Source organism: Macrobrachium rosenbergii, chromosome 4 (genome assembly GCF_040412425.1).
Source record: "Macrobrachium rosenbergii isolate ZJJX-2024 chromosome 4, ASM4041242v1, whole genome shotgun sequence".
Taxonomy (NCBI): Eukaryota; Metazoa; Arthropoda; class Malacostraca; order Decapoda; family Palaemonidae; genus Macrobrachium; species Macrobrachium rosenbergii.
The window spans coordinates 4165478-4184552 of record NC_089744.1 but is presented as its reverse complement, the minus strand read 5'-3'; the positions used below and the strand labels follow the sequence as shown (position 1 = coordinate 4184552).

General features: G+C 40.8%; 1 protein-coding gene across 1 annotated transcript; it reads left to right on the top strand.

Annotated features, from left to right (window-relative positions):
• The first annotated feature begins 1060 nt into the window (after nucleotides 1-1060).
• On the top strand, nucleotides 1061-18658 carry Pex11 (peroxin 11). Its single transcript, XM_067089256.1, has 4 exons — nucleotides 1061-1258; nucleotides 3507-3579; nucleotides 13047-13162; nucleotides 14166-18658. Exons 2-4 carry the CDS (start codon nucleotides 3524-3526, stop codon nucleotides 14717-14719), a joined length of 726 nt encoding a protein of 241 aa, XP_066945357.1. The 5' UTR covers nucleotides 1061-1258; nucleotides 3507-3523; the 3' UTR covers nucleotides 14720-18658.
• The last annotated feature ends 417 nt before the right edge of the window (nucleotides 18659-19075 follow it).

Here is a 19075-nt window from a genome sequence, read left to right as displayed (position 1 = left end):
AACATAAAATAATGTGAAAGTGAGAAGTAAGCAGAGTTAAGGAAATTCAGTCCATTAGAAGTAACTGACGGAGTTATTAGTTTTCATAGAGACTGACGGTTTTTTAGTACAAGTATTGCATGACTATCGAGAGCGGCACAGAATGCAACTGAATTCTTCCCATGTTTCCTTGTAATTCTAAATCAGAAACAATGAAAGACCACACACACACACACACACACACACACACACACACACACACATATATATATATATATATATATATATATATATATATATATATATATATATATGTGTGTGTGTGTGTGTGTGTGTGTGTGTGTGTGTGTGTGTGTGTGTGTTTGTGTGTCTTTGGGGAACAATTATGCCATCATTCGAAGATACAGCTTGGAAGGGGAACAAAACTATAAATGCCAGAACATATTTTTTCTCCTTTAATAACTAAAAAAAATTGTTTTAATATTAAACATTTGAATATATCGAAATAAAGACTTACTAGCATAAGATTTCTTTCAACGCACATTTTGTTACTTAAAACATTATCTCAAATAAAGCAAAAGCGGATAACTTGTAAAACACACATCAAAAGATAAACTATTGGTAAAAAATATAAAAGATATTCAAGTTGATGACAAGGTGTAACAAACGAATAAAAATGGTCAGGCAGATAGACCAAGAGACAATCGACCGGAATACCTCCAAAGCTTATAACGATAACTTCAAATGATAAGACAATATCAGTGGCATACTTGTAGTAACTACTGTGACAGAACCACACGTTACTAATATTCCATTCAGGAAATTTCACTTCAAAAGTCTTATACAAGGAGGGAGTGTCCGTATACACCCTACTATTATAATTAGCGTCTTCTTCTTGGATTGTTTGTTAGAAATGTTTTCAGCTACGGTTTATGTGTGCATTTACTCAAGTAACGAATAAGTATTTACTCTTGAAAAATTATTCAAATTTAAATGATATTTTATTTATTAAAATCCATAAATAAAGAGTGTGTATTCTTATTCCTTAGGCCAATAGTTAACATTAAAATTTGCACCATACTGAACGCATCCAAGTAAACAACTTTTCAGTTGTCGCCGTCTAGATAAAACTTCCCTATTACGGCTTACCAAGGTTGTAATGCTGAATGAACTTTGAACAGTGACAGTCAACTTTACGAAGATATCGGTACTGACAGACTGAGGCGTCTACACCAAGCCCTATAATGCATCTCATACTTTTTTGAATCACGTTGCAAAGGTAATTAGGCAAAGTGAATGGCCTGAATTATCCCCAAACGTATGAACCTTTAGCAATAGGATATTCTCCCACTGCTTACATTGGTATATCGTGTGTTTTTATGCTTTTGTGCCTATTACATTGGGTACGAAGTACGCGTTTTATATACTATCCGCAAATTTAGCGTAATAATTGTGGGGAGACAGCAGTGAAAATAGGCTGGGCTAGTCTTTTGGGGTGGGGGAAAGGCAAAAACTAGTGACAGGACGAGGAAAACTATGCAAAAAAGGACAAGAAGAACTAGTGGGAGGTAGAACTATAGTACAACTCCGCATGGGGTATTGCCTTGGAAATTTACTTTTTTGTATAGTATTTTGGTTGCTTATCAAGAGTTTAGCCTACCATTATTTTTCGTGGGTCGACTGTAGTTAACTTGTAATTAACCTCAGAACTGATATGTTTTAGTATGGTGGCCATCCTGGAATGCTATCGCACATGCGCTGTGTTATAACCTAGGGGAACTTTTGGTTAAAAGTGGAGTTTCTTCCACCGGGGGCTAAGTAGCACAGCTTACTAAGTCAGGTTAAGTTAGGGTACATTGGGTTAGTGTAATTCCTTTTATAATAGGTTTCCTAAGCCAATTTGGTAGAACTGTGGGGTTGCTCTGCATCAAGTATTACTTTGGAAATTGGCTTTTCCTGTAGTATTTTGGATGCTTATTAACAATTTGCAATTATTTTTTGGCGGTCGACTGTAATTAACTTCAGAACGGATATGTTTTTGTATGCTGGCCATCCTGGAATGCTATTGTGCGTACGCAGTGTTATGGGGAGGTTTTGGTAAAAAGTGGAGTTTCCTTCACCAGGGTGTCTGGAGTACCCTGCCCCCTGGCTAAGTAACACAGCCTGCTAGGTTAGTTTAGGTTAGGATACATTAGGTTAGTATAGTTGCTTTTGTAATAGGTTTCCTTAGCCAATCCCTTCTTGAACATATGGCTCCCTAATGACTTGCACAAAGCACAGAACCATTCCATAACAACATGACAGTCCAGTCTTTCTCCCAGCGATTTCCCCCACCCAGAACCCTGTGTTCCCAAAGGGTCCCCAGCCATGTTGGATAGAAATGAGGTTAATAATAATTGACCGACAATAAACAACACCACCACCTCCATCAGCAACACTAAAAGTATAGGAAAGATCAATTTCCAAGGTAATAGTACGTGCAGAGCTGTTCTATAGTTTTACCAATGTGTTGTTCATAGGCTAGCATAGGCCTACATGTAACAGTAGAATCTCTAAAAATCATAAGAGAATAAAGCTGGCTTGGCACCTTTTCTTCCCTGGCTTATCCTTTGACTAGCCTAGCCTAAAGTCACATGGTAGTATAATTTACAGGGTGGCAGAACAAGGGATTCAGAGTGTATTATTTAACAAAATTTGAAAGAAAAATAACAATGTTATTGGTTTTCATCATTATTGTTAATTTTGAGGCAACATTTTATTAAAAAACAATTGGCTGTTTTCGAAGGGATGATGATTTAGGTTAATAAGAGCCTATATGGTGATGAACAATATCCTACGTCTATCCTGCTAGCCTGTGTCATCCTTTGTAAGTCACGTTGTCATACTGTTTCAATTACTGCTACTGTATAATAGAGACATAGCATATAGATTCTTTTACTAGTAATAAAAATTTCTACTCCAGTGATATTATATTATTGCTAATTTTGATAGGTATTACACTTGAATACATAAGGTAAAGTAGGCTGAAATGTGTGTGATTTTTTATTTTTACTGGTTTAATGATAATTCTCTGAACAGCCCTTACTATTATAGAAAGTAGATGAACCATTCCCTAACACTCCAGGTATCATCCCAATGTTGTTCAACACCACTGTGTTTATGGTTAATTTTTTTAGTTTTCTACAAATGATTTATCAGAATTTCAAAAGGTTAAGTGCATAACTTTAATATCATTGTACTGTTTACATCATTATGTAATAATAAGATCTAATTTTGGTGGTAGAATTGCAGTCCCAAAAGTATTGGCTTCTTTCGTTCCCATTTTATTCCATAGTGTAACTTGTGCTTTAGGAATTTTAAGAATCGTAGCTTATACAATAATTTTATTGTACCAAACCCCTTAGATTTTGAAGTTACCATCTTTTCTGGGAATGTTATACAGATTAATGACTTTGCATCGCTTAATGTTAACTTGAGAAAAAGTGAACAATATTGAATTAACTCACTCTATTGTTTTATTATTTCAGGATATAGTTGCAATGCCATGGATCAGTGGGTGAAACTGAATGCCTCAACAGCTGGAAAGGATAAACTTTTCAGGTAGATGTTTGAACCCAACCTTTGAAATAAATAAATTTTTATTAAATCCAAATTCATTATTTGGGCACACCAATTACATAGCCTATTTGTTTGTTTACTCAACTCCCCAAACACTCTATTCCAGATAAAAGAAAGATGACCTCGGGTCGGTGCATGTTGCTCCTCCAGGCGCCCTGTGGCATATTGGATCACTTTATATATAGTCTTAGCCAGTTGTGAAGGGATAGAGGAGGGCATTTTATGTAAAAGCAAGGGGTTTTGTGTAGTGAAGGAATTAATTTTGTGTAAATAAAAAATTATATTTGGTACACCACAAACCCATTCATTTTTTATACATGTAGTCAGAATAGCAACTTTTGTGGAAGGGAGCTGAGATGTTGAAGTTCTTGTGCATGTAGAAAGGAAACCTGATGGAACCAGTGAGAGTCTCTGGGGTTGGGAAATTTGTAGAACCCATAGCTCTAAAGCCCAAAATAGGGTCATGGGTTGGACAGGGTTTGCAATTTGTAATGTCTTAAATCAGAAGAATTCATGCTTAATTATATGGCAAGGTGTAGAAGCAAATGATCTTGGAAGTTGTATGCCTTGAAGGATTCCAGAATGAGATAAATTAAAGCAAAGATGAATCCTGTGAACCCATCTCTCCAGTGCCTTGCAAAAATCTAGGTGACAAGACCGTTCTGTGGGAAGAACTTGATAATGCTTGATGTGAGACCCCATGAGTATGTTGTACCTTGGGGAAAACCTTGGGATAACATGAACATTATGTCTTCTGATGAATAAAGATGTCTATTGTTGATTTGCATAGATGCTCTGACTTTGTCCTGATAGATCATGGTTGTCAAGCTTTCTGACAGGGCTGGTGTGGTCTTTGAAGTGGTAAGTGGATAGAAGGCTTGCAATCTCAAGGTGACTACCTTGAGCTCTAAATAAAAGTTGATGTGACACTCTTTGTCCTGTTGTGACCAAGAACCTGAAGCCTGGAGATTAAGAAACAAGAGATATGTAACCCACTTCGCATTTGAGTGTCCGAGAATTTGAGCATCTGTGGAGAAAGAGGAATAAGAAGTACTCCTATGAGATGATTTTGCAGTATCTTCCACCATCAAAGATCTTCTAGGACTTCTCCTGAGTTGAAGACTGGGAAATTGTTTTGATAAGAAGCTATTGATCTGTAACTATATTTATTCCGACACGATATACAAACCATCGGTCCTTTACATTAGGAATTACTTACGGCAAAGCTGGACACAGCCATTAAACTCTTGAACAAGGTGGTTAGGTAGTAACTACCGTCAGGTAGGTGGGAATACCCGCCTGCCCGGATGTAAACATTCCAGCTTGCTTTCACCTGTCATGCGTTGCAGACGTGTTTTCGGATCTCTTTGCCTGACTGTCGTTAAGCTCTTTATTTATCCCGGTGGGATCTTTCTGTATTTTGTGTATATATTATGTGTTTGATATTTATTAACACAGGCAGTCCCCAGTTAACGGTGGGCTTGGTTAATGGCGATCAGGTTTTACGGCGCTTGTCTAGCGACGAAAATCAGCAATTTTCGGTGCTGAAAATCGCCGATTTCTGTCTATCGGCACCGATAATTGGGTATTGGCACCGATACATAACTAACAGAGGCACCGATAACTGAAAATCAATGCTTTTCGGCACCAATAAGCCCCGAAAATCTCCGAAAATAGCCAAATTTTGGTTAGCGGCGATTTTCAGTTATCATCACACCCTCAGAATGGAACCCCCGCCAATAACCAGGGACTGCATGTATACAAACCCCGATTTTTGATAGCCTTGCACAGGCTGTCGTTCCCCTGCGCCTGTGTCTTGGGTTTGACAGCCAAGGGTGTTTTTAGAGGGGCGTAACCGAGTGGTAATGCTTCTCTTCCAGCAACCTTTTATTTAGATAGTGAAGGCGTTCCCCTGTACGTTTAGATATTAGATTGGGACGTAATAACTTCGCTCCCCTTCATTATCGGGGCGTAACAAGTTCGCTCCCCTTCTTGGGCTCACGCCCTCTGTGTCCAGGGCATGGCTACTTTGTTTCTACTTGTGCTGAGTGTTGTATGTTCTGACACGATATACAAACCGTCAGTCCTTTACATTAGGAATTACTTTCAGCGTAGGCTGGAAACGGCCGTTAAACTCTTGAGCAAGGTGGTTAGGCAGTAACTACCACCAGGTAGGAGGGAATACCCGCCTGCCCGGATGTAAGCATTCCAGTTTGCTTTCAGCCATCATGCATTACAGATGTGGTTTTGGATCTCTCTGCCTGACTGTCGTTAAGCTCTTTATTATCCTGGCGGGATCTTAATGTATTTTTGTGTATATATTACGTGTGTTTCATATTTATTAATACAAACCCACGATTTGTGATAACCTAGCATAAGCCATGGTTCCCCTGAGTCTGTGTCTCAGGTTTGATGGCCAAGGGTGTATTTAGAGGGATGTAACCAAGTGGTAATGCTTCTCTTCCAGTAGCCCTTTATTTAGATACTGAAGGCATTCCCCTGTACATTCAGAGATATTAGATTGGGACGTAATATCTTCGCTCCCCTACAATGATCAGGACGTAAGAGTTCGCTTCCTTTCTTGCACCCCCCTTCCTCCGTGTACAAGGGCATGACTACTTTCTTCCCATTTGTGCTGAGTGTTGTTTTTGCCGCCTGCGCTATAGAGAGTTGGTGGGGGGAGGTTGCGGGCGTTGTCGGTAAGTTCCGCTTCCACGGCGCCCTTGGTGGCCTCCCCTCCTTCCTTCTCTCTCCCTGTAAGTTCTTCTTTTTCTCTCCTTCAGTAGAGATCTCTCTCCTTCACCCCCTTCGCTCGCTCATTGGGCGAAGACTGTGAGGAGGCGGTGTGGGTGGGGGCAGGTGGTCAGGCGACCGTTTCTAAGGGGCCTCCTCTTGCTGCGTAGGGCAGTTCCACTCGTAGTGAAAGGAGTCTCCCTCTACTAATCATCTTTGCTTTTTCTTTTAGGTTGACAGTGAGCATCTCAGGCACAGCAGTAGTTGGCTGGATATCTCAGGGGATGCAGTATCTTGTAGAAGTCCTGATATTCATTTAGTATTGCTTCGGGATCGACCATAGTACCTGGTTTGAATGGCATAGTTCCATGCTGGGATGGTTCCGACTCTGTTCCCACCAATGTGGATCGATCGCTGTCATTGCTGGCCTTTGTGTATGCCATGGCACTGACTGCCTCTGGCGTATCTGTGGTCCATCTGCTCCTGCTGTTTCCTGTGTTATGCTTCTGTTAACTCGACGACAGTCTCTGGATGGCTCATCCTGGTCTCCTGCCGCAGCTGTCTTGATCATTCCTGTTGCTGCTGGTGACGTTCCTGGCCGTTGCTGTAGCTCCTGCCTTCCGAACCACTTCCGCAGCTCCTGCATTGGCTGTCCTGATCGTGCCTGCTGCTTCTCCTGGTGGTGGTGTCCTGGGCCGCTTCCGTTGCGTTCCTGCCTAGCTGCCCTGGAGGTTACGACGTCTGCCATCCTGTAGAAGATGTGGGAGTGAAGGTGAAGGAAGTCACCCTGTGGAAGCGACATTCCTGGCCGTTGTGGTAGCTCCTGCTTTCCGAACCGCTTCCGTAGCTTGCTGCTTCTCCTGGTGGTCGTGTCCTGAGCTGCTTCCGTTGTGTTCCTGCCTAGCTCTCCTGGAGGTTACGATGTTTCGTGTCCGCCATCCTGTAGAAGATGTTGGAGTGAAGGTGAAGGAAGTTGCCCTGTGGAAGTAGCCGATGTCTTCTTCAACTTATCTTCGATTTGATCTTCTGCTGCCTCTTCCCTTCCTCTCCCAAGGTTCGAGGGGGTCCCGGGAACTGGACAGACCTCCGTCGGCCGAAGGAGAGGAAGGCTGCTTCTTTCCCCTTGATGCCCTTGGACGTCTAGGGACTGCCTCCTTCCAAGGGGGCAGTGGGTCTCTCGTTGGCTCTTCCCAACCTTCGGGTTAGGAAACCAATTCTCATAGCCCTGGGTTTTGTGTTTCGGGAGCTGCGGGCTTGCAGACCTGGGTTTGCGATCCCGTTCCAGTCCTAGAGGTTCCGCCTCTAAGACGGGGCCTGCGTCAGGCCCTCATTCGCGAGCCGCTCCAAGTGCTCGAGATTCGGTGGAATATCGAGTATCCTGATCTGGTCTGGAGAGTACTCTCCCCGCCCAGCTCGGGAGCAGTGTGAGAGAAAGGGCCGAGGCATCCAGGTGTCTTAGCTCTTCCTGCCAGCACCACAAGCGCTCCCCGAGTGCTTACCAGTGCTCTGTCGGGTTCCCAGTCTGGCGTCTTGATCCTATCGGTTCGAACACCAGAAGAAGCAGGGAAGAGATTCCCTTCGGGAGTCCTACGGAACTTCCAAGGGACTGACAAGTTTCTCTCGTTGCCAGTCTTAGAAGTCTGGTTCTAAGACTGGTTCTGTGCCTGGCTGTCTCTTTTCGATCTCTTAGGAAACCGAAAGCAGCTGCTCCCAATTTTAAGGAGTCTTGTAGGTTGCTCAAATCCTATGAATCACGAGTGCTCTCCTGACGAGAGACACAGGATGAGAGAAAGTGCCGAGACACCCAGGTGTCTGGGTGCCGAGATGCCAGGTGTCTCGATACTGCCCGCCAGCTGCTTCAGTTGCTTGGCCAGGATTCATCCTCGTGTCTTGAACCTTAGGGTTCAAGCACGCAGGATTGCAGACACAGAATTCCCCCTTGAACCTTCTTCTCGAGGGGCCTCGGCCTCGAAGGAGTTGAGAGTTCGGGAAACTAGCAATAGTTCACGGCAGACGAGTTCCGCCCTGTCCAGTTCTGATTGTGTTCGTGCGATCGGCTCGGTTCGGCTTGCTCGCCCTGCCCAGCCCCTGGTCGCGCTTGCGAGACTGGCTCTGCTCCGCTCAACTCGACTCGACCCGCTTGCCTACCAGTCCACTGCATACTACCCCTGGATCGCGTTCGCGTGATTGTTGCGGCTCGGCTTGGCTCCACTTGGTACTTCCGAATCGGGTTCTCAGCTCTGTTCGAGTGAACTTTCTGCTCCTCCCAGGAAAGTGCTTTGCCATGGCACAAGCACTCTCCTTCCCCCGTGTGGCAGTAATCTCCATCGGTTGATTATCATTCATGGTCCGCCTCTCTTGCTGGTCTTACTGGCAGGACAGGTAGGGGTACTCTTTCTCCTCACCTGTTCTCTTTTCCTCTTGATTGTTCCGAGAGGTGCGAGACAGACAGAGAGAGCTCTGACGAATTTGTCTTTCTTTGGAGTTTGGCAGCCTGGCGTGCTCTTGGTGTCAATCCCCCGATTCTCTCGTAGTACAACCAGGTAGTCAAGGAGTGTTTCTTGGGATCTGTCAGGGTCTCCCTCCAAGGAGAAAGGTACAGGAGTTTCACGCTTCGGAAGAAGCGAGGGTCTTCCTCTTCAAGTTGTGATTGCCCTCATTTCTCGGAGAACCTTGCACTGATTTGTCAGCTTGAGGATCCCTGGGACAGGACCACTGCTCCCCCAATGAATAATCTTCGTCAATCGCAACCTTTGCAATTTCCGAAGGAGCAGAGAGTTTCAGGGGCCGCTGCGGTCCTTGCTTACGAGAGCGTTCATGACCAGATGAATACTTTTCTTTGGACAAGGAGTTGATTCAGGTTGAGACACCAAGCTCCTCCCATGCCTCGACAGAGTACAAATTTGTCTTGCTTCGGAGGGTCTTGCCGACTGCAGGTTGTTCTGACTCTGCTTAACCTGAACTGGGTTCTCTTCCGCAATAAGAGGCGGCGATCTTGGAGGACACCTGCTGATTTCCTCCAGGCAGTATCCTGATGGATCCATGATCCTTCACTTTTAGGCTTTCTCTCCTCAGATATGACCATTCCTAGAGAGAACCCTGCCTTCTGGGGACTGGTCCTGTCCGGGGTTGGGTCTTCCTATACCAGACAGCAATCTATGGGCAATTCTGGTGCTAAGAAGAAGGACTATGTATTAATTCGGATCTCCGGTTTCTAAGTCCCGAGTTGGCTCGACCCTTAGGAACGAACCATTACAGTACTTGGTTCTGCCTTTCTCTTTCAGAGATTTGCCAGATAACGCAGTAATCAAGGTTTGTACCAGGGCACTGCCTTGTCCTTTGGACAGTGGCGAAGACCTTTGGGTCTTAGTCATCTTGGCTCGACCTTAAGTTCAAGCCAGCCCCCCTCAACTCCTAAGAAGTCCTAGGCTTCGGAAGAAGATCGCGGAACACATAGCCCTCTTCTTCCCTTCTGGGAAAGTGTGCATAACTGTGTCTCTTTCCACCCTCTTTTCCATAAGGGAGGAGGACAGAAGGGAAGAGAGAAAGAAGTATTGATTGAGCAGAAGTTCTCCTACTGCAGATGCCTGGATGAAATGATACTTATCAAGTCTCTGGAGCTGGCAGCGACATTGCTGAGGCCTGGGAATGGATTCCTTCAGGAGAAGTATCTATTTCCCTTAAGTCTCGGCAATTCTTTTCATCAAACTTCCATCCTGCTTCCTCTCCTGTGCTCCTGATTTGGGAAATGCCAGCCTGGCTAGAGCTAACTGTCTTGGTATCCTGTCATCTTGCAGAAGTTTCCCCATGGTGGAGAATGAAGGAGGTCTGCTTCTGGTCCTCCATCCTTCTTTCTTCTTCTAAGTATGAGGAAAGAGTTAGGCTAATGCTTGATTGAAGGAATCTTCGAATATGCTTGCCTATTCTCCTCACATCGTGTGTCTACTTCTGGATTCACCGATCGAGGAATAGGTGTACACCGGTAAGACTTTGTCTTGAAGGTGTGTGACTGAGACAATTAGTACCTTCTCATCAACATCCTGAACTCAAGGCAGCCTTTTGGCCTTCTAAGAATTCAGAATAAGTTTTGCGACACTCAATGGTTTCGTTGAACAACAAAACCACAGTAGTGGCATACGTCGACAAACGAGAGAATTGTTTTTTCCTCCTGTTTCATCTGTCGACATTTGCAGGTACTCGAGTGTTCTATAGCGCACTCGATAGCTCAGTTAGCCAGATACATTCCCGGTTGGGATGTATTAGTAGGCGAGCTTGGCCTTGGGTTTGAGTGATCGGGACGGAACGTGCTCTTCACTCGTTCCCTCACAAAGATTCACAAAGAGACTGCTCGACTGAGAAATCCCTACCGTTTTTCTGTTGCCTCCCGGCACAACAAAGTCGGTAGTTTTCTCTCTCCTTTGTACCAGACCCGTGGGCCACTACGGTGAGGCATGCTGTCTGTTTGGGAAAAATCAATATCTATGTTTTTCCCTCCGTATTTGTCTGTTTCGCTAATGCATTGCTCACCCCGAGTTACAGACAAATGCTGGAAGACTTCGCCTTTTGCCCGACCTTATAGCTCTGCTTCTGAGGCATCGGGAAGAGTTCTTGACCCAACCTCCTGTAACAGCTACACAAGAAGCAGTTCTTCAGGCAGTACATCCCTGTGTGTTCAGGACTGGGAGACCTTCCAGCTTTCCTTGCGAGCATAGGCTAAGTCCTCTGTAACACTGTCCCAGGAACTGCATCCATCTTCACTGGTTGGTGTCGTTGACGGAACTACTTCTTGAGTCAGAGGGTCAGAGTTGCTCTTCAAGTCTGGGCTTCCTCTTCTTCTCTGCCAAGGGTTGCTTCTCTCCATTTCAGTTGTGAAGAATGTAGGCCCTTGCGACCTAGTCTTCTATCTGAAGTAGCCTTTTTCTCCTCAATTGAGATTAAGCTACTGATGAGAAGCTTCTTCGGTCTTGCTGTCCCAGGGAACTGTTCCCTGGATGGCGTGTGACTCTCGTTTAGGGCTCCTGTCCCGTGCTCTGCACGCGCCCTTACGAGAGTCGTCGGACAGAGATGTGCCCTCGTAGGACCATCTCTCATCTTGCTCCGGCCTTGGCGTAGAAGATGGAAGAACTGGTGAAGGGTATCAATACCTCGACTCTTTCTTGGATGTCATAAGTGGACTCCGAATCCATCAGCATCTATTGTTGGGTTCGAGTCCTTCTTGTTCCCCTCCTCCTTGGACTTTGTATTGATGATCCAGATCAGTTGTTACCTTGTCCTGTTAGGGAGCTGTATTGCTTCCCGAAAAGGCTCGACATTCCTAACTTGGATGTCGTCGACATTTTCGCTAGTGATATCTCTCCCGAGGAAGAAGTGTCTAAGGACACATCTTTCTCCTGCCTTCATGAGGCAATCGAAGGGGGTTCTTGGCAGCTGGTGACAACGCCGGTACTTTCCACCCGAGAGCTCACGAAGTCAATGGCTTGGCCCATCCCCCGCCTTCCGGAAGTTTCTGTTGGATCAGAAGCAAGATGTGGTCTCATAGACCACACTCTTGTCTTCTTCCTGTTGTCTTGCCCACAGCTCTTAGAACCTTTTTTCCTTGGTCCTGTGGTGGCTGCGCAACAGGTTGTGTTTTCTTGCCCGGCTCTTTCAAGAGGACTAATAGCATCTCGCCTAAGGTGTTGGTTCTGGAAGTGAGAAGGATACCGAGAGTGACTGGCCTCTCCTCCTCCTCCTACTTCTTCTCCTTTGGGATGAGAATAGGACTCAAACCAATATTTGCTGGATCTGGGGTCTGATGCGGTAAGGCTACACATCGAGTACCCTTTCTATTTTTCATCTAGAATCATAGAAGCAGTTCCGCTCCTTCCTCTAGCAAGGGGAGGAAGGAGAGACTAGCAATAAGGAACCCTATGTCAGCTTTTCCTTACTGCCTCCGACTATTAGATTCTTCCTAGCCTATTTCGTATGAGCAACGTTTCCTCACTCATGCGAAAAGGTCCAGTATCTGACATTTGATCTTGCAGTTCGTACCTTCTGATCAATAGTCAGAGGCATGGTACTCCTCCTCACTCTTTCGACCAGGAGAAGTAGCCCAGGTGTGCAGAACTCCAGTCAGTTAAAGAGACTCACTCAGATTCCTCCCTCCAACCGGTGAGTCTTCCTAATGTAAAGGACCAATGGTTTGCATATCGTGTCGGAACAAATCACAATTTTTAAAAGTAAATTGTATTTTTCCTAACTTTACAAACCTGAGGCCCTTTACATTACATTTTTATGCCCGCCTCATGCCACCCCTCAGTCTGAACCTGGGCCGAAAGGCAAACTGGAATGTTTACATCCGGGCAGGCGGGTATTCCCCGCCTACCTGATGGTAGTTACTGCCTAACCACCTTGTTCAAGAGATTAACGGCTGTATCCAGCTTCGCCGTAACTAATTCCTAATGTAAAGAAGCTCAGGTTTGTATAGTTAGGAAAAATAGAATTTACTTTTAAAAATTTTGATTGTAAATAAGTAATCAGTATTCTAATTAAGGATTTTGGTAATAAAAACTTTGCGGGTGCACTCTTTTAGAGAGAGGAGGTACTATCAGAGAGAGGAGGTACTATCACATTCTTGTATAGCAATCTTGGTGATAATGTAATGCCAGTACATTTGATAAATTTTCTTTGAAATATAACTGAATGCAGTATTTTGTGTATTTTCATATCAACTGTAGGCTGGTTCAATATTTGAGTCGCTTTGTTTGGCATAACTTGGAAAGCAGAAAGAATCTTAGGGATGCTGTTGCTCGCCTCAAGATAATTGAAAGCTCCTTCTCATCTTTTCGAAAACGTAAGTTTTAACAGTTTGTTTGCTGTTCTTTTATTTTGTATTGCTTAAATTAGCATTGTACCTAAAACCAAAACAAGTCAGTTAGACTTACAAAGAAGCATCAATGCAAGACATATTGCAATAAGACAAGACTGTTTGTTATCTACTCAATGTCACAAAATTTTAGTGCATAATGCAAAAGTAATTTTATTAAGAAATTGATAAATTTTTCTTTTTTATTTGCTCAATGCATTGCTTAACACAAAGACATCTAAAGAAAATAAGACTGAGTTTTTATCAACATCATTTTTAGATGTAATTACAGAAATAATCATCATGCAGAAATTCACGCAGTGTTTCTGAATTTATTTATCCCTAACACTAAACACAGTAAGACAGTAATAGCCATGGAAAGTTTTATCCCATTGCAGGCAATTATGTTATTAGATGAAAGACAAAGTAATTTTATTAAGAAATTGATAATTTTTTTATTTCAGTAGATTTTTGGAAGTTTTGATTATTTTACCTTTAGTTTTGTTATTGTAAGTAAAAGACAGTAAAAGATTAACTCATTTAGCTAAGAAAAGGGGTTTATTCTTTTGATAACCATACAAAGAAAAACTTAGTAAAATTTTCCAGTCATTGAACATTAACAAAATAAGGCATATTGTTTCATGGAACATTATGTATTGTCTATGCTTCAATGGCATTTTGGATTATATTAACAGCTAGCAGTAACAATTTTTTAACTCCATGTGCCAGTTGTTCTAAACGAGCAAAATTTCTTCCACAACTCTAAATGTATATAGATTTTTTGGACTTTATTACAGTTTTGGTCAGATTACTATTTAGCTAAGAAATTCTATACCTATGCTTATATTATATATATATATATATATATATATATATATATATATATATATATATATATATATATATATATATATATATATATATATATATATATATTTGTTTAAAAGTGCTTTTGTAAATTTATTTCTGAAAGTTTATCTAATTCTTCTAGTTCTCAGATTTGGGAAAAGTCTGGAAGCACTTCATGGAGCTCTACGAACACTTCACCTCCCAGATGCATGTCTACGGGTAATACTAACTATGTCACGCATATATCAGTCATTATTCCTTCTTATGGATCACATAATATGGATTGGGAGAGCTGGACTGTTTGACATAAACAAGGAGAAGTGGGCTAAGTATGCCAACAGATTTTGGCTTGGATCAATTATTCTCAACTTAATAAGAGATTTTTATGAAATAATGCTTATCATACAGAAAAGTGCTACCTGTAAGAATCCATTTCCATGTGCATACAAGAAGTACCCAGTTGTGAGGACAGTTTATGATTGCATTCCTGCCACTAGACCCATTGTTTTGTTTGCTGAAGAGCACCGAGATGTCTTTTGGGACTCGCTGAAGAACTTCTGCGATTTTTGGATTCCTTTGACAAGCCTAGGCCACACTAACTTCTCTCCTGGGATGATTGGTTTTCTTGGAAGTGTTTCCTCGTTTGCAGGACTTATTGCTGTTTTAGATCCTCTTGCCAAGTTAGCGCCAATGTAAAATTTATTTTTGTTTTTTAGACCTATACATCATGTTATATACACGGTACAGTGTAAGGTTTTTATGGTGTTAATTAGGCTGAGAGTTTGTTGCAGACCTAAAGTGAATTATGCAGTCATGACTTTAATGTTAGAATAGTTGAATTATGAATAAAGGGTGAGTTTTTTGCTCATCTAATAATTTGATAATGTTGTAGCTACGTTGTAAGTTAAAAGTGTTGTTGTAACAAATAGACTTAATTTACATTTTTATTTTTCTCCATGATGGATAGAATGTTTGAAGTTGGTAAGTTTGTTTTATTAGTTTATTTCAAAGATAGTTTTGCCAACCTTAGCTAGTTTTTTCTACTGTATGAATATAAAATGAGGAAAGGTAAGAATGGCTGATTTTTATTAGCACAAATAGCAATTTTTTATTTGGTGATTTCAGAGAAGTTACTAATGAAAATATCCACTTTGGGTATGTAATGGTTACTCTCACTTATGAGGCCAGTCTTTTTAATTTTTAACTTAATGTTATGTACAGTAATTCCAGATCAAAAAACCAGTTTCATTGCTGGAATACAGTTTGAATTGATTGAAAAAAATGATTCTTTGTTGCCAGAAAATTGCATATACAGTATATAATTTTGTTAATCTTATGATTCCCTACTTAACAAACTTTCATGATAGGGAGGAAGGGTAGCAAGCATTGATGCCAGGTGACATATCTAAAAGTTAGTTTTTCTTGCATAGATAAACTGTTTCATGGTATGAGCAAGGTCATACATCCTCTCTCTCTCTCTCTCTCTCTCTCTCTCTCTCTCTCTCTCTCTCTCTCTCTCTCTCTCTCTCTCTCTCTCTCTCTCTCTCTCTCTCTCTCTCTCTCATAAGTAATATGATGTACTTTGTATGGTTCAGTTGGTTATCTTTTAGGAAATTTTATGTCCCATTATGTGTTTTCCATTTTAAGAAGCATGACAAAATATAGGAAAGGAATATTGCAAGTTTTACACTTCTTTTAGGTACTATGTGTTTTTCAGTATCCATTTTTAAATGATTTTTGCTTAGATAAAGATTTGTAATGCTGTACGCATATGTTTGCATGGTTTTTTGGGTTATTAGAAAAGATGGGTAATAGGTGAAAGTAGTAAAGTTTAAAAAAAAGATGAAAACAGAGAAATGAATCTTGGAAAGAAAGAAATGATAAAGTGGTATGGACAGTATTTAGGAAATCAGCTAAATAAAGAAAATGAAAGTGACAGAGGAGTCAGTAACAAAAGTAGCATCTGAAGAGGTTAGGAGATTCCATAGGTAGATTGAAAGTGGATGTGCTCTGGTGTTATCAAGGGCAACAAATAGTTTGCTGAAAGTGGTCATCAAAGAAATATGAAACATGATGAAGAGATGGGACCAGAGGAGTGAAGAAAGGGTATTATATCAGAAATAATCAAAGGGAAAGAGGATGTGTGAAAGTTAAATGCAGTTGGTTGGACCAAACTGAAAACATTAGAAAAGTTTCTGGAGGAAATGCTAAAAGAAATTGTTAATTGATAGTTGTCAGTCTGGCTTTCTGCCAGAGAAATCAACAGGCAGTCATTACAACAATGGCAAGTTCAAAAGTATAACCATGCAAACAGATGATGGCATGTGTATGGTGAGCATAGATAACTTTTGCCAACACAGGAAGATCAGTTTTTGGACATTACAATAGCAAAAGATAACTAAAGTACTTATTAAGCTAGCATGTTACTGTGCCATAACACAGGATTTAAAATGAAAACTGTAGCAAGAAGAATTTGACATTTGGTGTCCATCAAGTTCAGAACAAAGTACAGATCTTTGTTCTTATAGTAATCAAGGAAGCTGTGAAATAGTGCAGAAATGGAATCTGTACACCCTGAGACCATTTATGTGTAAGTAACTATTGTTAATGTTAACATTTAATAGGTTTCATAACAGTTTAAAATACTGAAAAATTAAATCAAAAGGAAAATATTGAAAATTGTCATTAATGGAATGGAATGTGTAAGGCGTGAGGACAGGAGACCAAGGGTAAGGTGGTCTGGAAAGTGGTCACATGGTTCCTGTAGGAGAGGTGTTGGGGAACTAAATGTTACATATCAAATCTAGGTTACCATGTCACTAGAGATTGTCAGAATTGCAGAATATAATTGATACTGTATAAATATATTCGATACCCAAAAACCTGTATAAGAAGAGGAAAAGAAGACGCAATTGAAAGGACCATGTTGTAGCAGAAGAATAAGCCTTAGAAAATATTTCTGGAATGTTTCTTTTACTTTGGAGACACACTGGAATATGAGAAGATGTTGTGAGGGCAGTAATATAGAGAGTAGTAACAGCCTGACTGCTGGTAACAGAGCAAAAGAGGTATAATGTGTTTTTAGGGCCTATACTACTTTGTATAGCAGAGACATGGGCACTTGCAAAGAAAGTAAAGATATTTTGATCGGATGTGACGACAAAATGCTAAGGTTTGTGACTGTAGTGTTGAGAAGATCATGTTGCTTATGTATGAGGTGTCCAAAGGCTGGAAAACTTTGAAGTACTGTAGCAGGGTAAAGACTAGCAGGGGGCCCAGAAAATAATGCAGAAAAGACACTAGACGAATATCTAGATCAGATGGGAAGTCAGGTAGACATGCGCAAGATGGGAGAGTGAGAAGAGGCTCATCTCATTTCATTTCTAATTAAATCCCATAAAGGAGAAATCTATCAAAACATTAATTATGACATTTTAGAGTTTTTTTTAAGAGTACACTTACCTTTTGTGCTGTAGTGCTGCTGGAATTCAATAAGTGTAGATTTTGCAGATTGTCACCTAGTTACTGAACTGTATATGCTGTAGATGTCAGGATGTTTATTTTATCTGCCTTACATCTGGATAGAGTGAGAAAAACAGGGAATGGCTATTGATCCTGGATGTTAAAAAGTCCAAGCATGTGAACTTTGCAGCTAGATAAAAATAACTCATACGCTTCATATGAAGAGTTTACTTCTTACAGCATATGAAAATTGTGCCAAACTGAATGATAAACATTTAGTTGTATGCATTTTTTTTTATATTTTATTCCATGTTTTGTTTCAGGGAGGCAAACACGCTTACTGTTTACTTATGGTAATTTTCATTGAACAATTTTGAAATTTGTATCTGTCTAGATGTTAAACTTTTTTAAGATATTCTTCCAACTGTAAATATGGTACGTACTGTATTGTGATTCTCTATATTCCTCCTACCTTAGTTTTATAAATCTTCATCATTGCTGGGGTTCCAGAATAACTTTTCATCTGATAGTACAGGTTTGAAATTTCTGTACCCAGTGTAAGTACAGGTTTGAAATTTCTGTACCCAGTGTATTTTGTGGCTCAATCTATTTTATAGATACTTATTTCTCATTAATGGATTATTTTTAGTGCATGTATCAGCACAGTTACTTTAGCCTAGAGTGAGAAATCTGGTCTCTTGTAATATGTGTTGTCTTCAAGACTTGTAGACTGTTGTAGCTTGTTTGTATTTAATTTACATCATATGTAGTCTTATTAACCTTCAGTTGGGCTCTTGGGTATGATGGGGGTCGTGACATTTTGAGTTTGGTGCTGTACTACAGAAAACTCGAAGAAAATGTTTAATTCCTTGTAATAACATGTTTATGGTTGTGCAAGGGGGAGCTTAAAGAATTTATTTTTATTTCACACTTATGAATATATCTTTGATTTATTCTTAAAAACAAAGAATCACTTGTGATTAATGCAATTTTTATAGAACATTACTATTTAGTCACAGAATAGTTTAGTCATAAGTCACTTACATTGTGTTGCATGTTATGTACTGTTTAAGAGGACATTTCTTTTTTTTCCATTTTAGTAAGGTATAGTGTGTTCATATATGTATTCTTTATCACAAAGTATTTATCAGTTTGAATAAATGTTTTGTCTAATTCTCAGTATTATTTGCTTTGGCATATACTCCATTAATTCTGTCTCATACTTATGGCAAAAAGTATTACTGTATAATGATTTGAACAGTACCCTTAAATTTGACAACAAACCTGTACAGTATTGCGTATTGTCTAGAAGGTGAATTTTTTACCTACAGCTCTTCATGGAGTGCAGAGTGTTTCTTCATTAATTCACGTTATCATTTTGTCAGACTATATTTGATTGGCTGGATGTTGGTACTATATTCATCTAGAATAACAAGTAATTAATGTTCAATTTGATATTCCAAGACTCATCATCAGAATGCATCATAGAGCAACTACTCATGTTCAACTTTCTTCAAGTAGACACATAGAGATGTATTAGTAAATTTGTTGTTACTTTCTCACCGTTTTCCCCACTCCTTTTTTTTCCCT

Excerpts from the sequence above, each read along its gene's own strand:
- Pex11 (XM_067089256.1), top strand. The coding sequence starts at position 3,524 with ATGGATCAGTGGGTGAAACTGAATGCCTCAACAGCTGGAAAGGATAAA. Across the intron at positions 3,580-13,046 it reads GGAAAGGATAAACTTTTCAG|GCTGGTTCAATATTTGAGTC; the intron begins GTAGATGTTTGA and ends TATCAACTGTAG. Across the intron at positions 13,163-14,165 it reads CTTCTCATCTTTTCGAAAAC|TTCTCAGATTTGGGAAAAGT; the intron begins GTAAGTTTTAAC and ends TAATTCTTCTAG.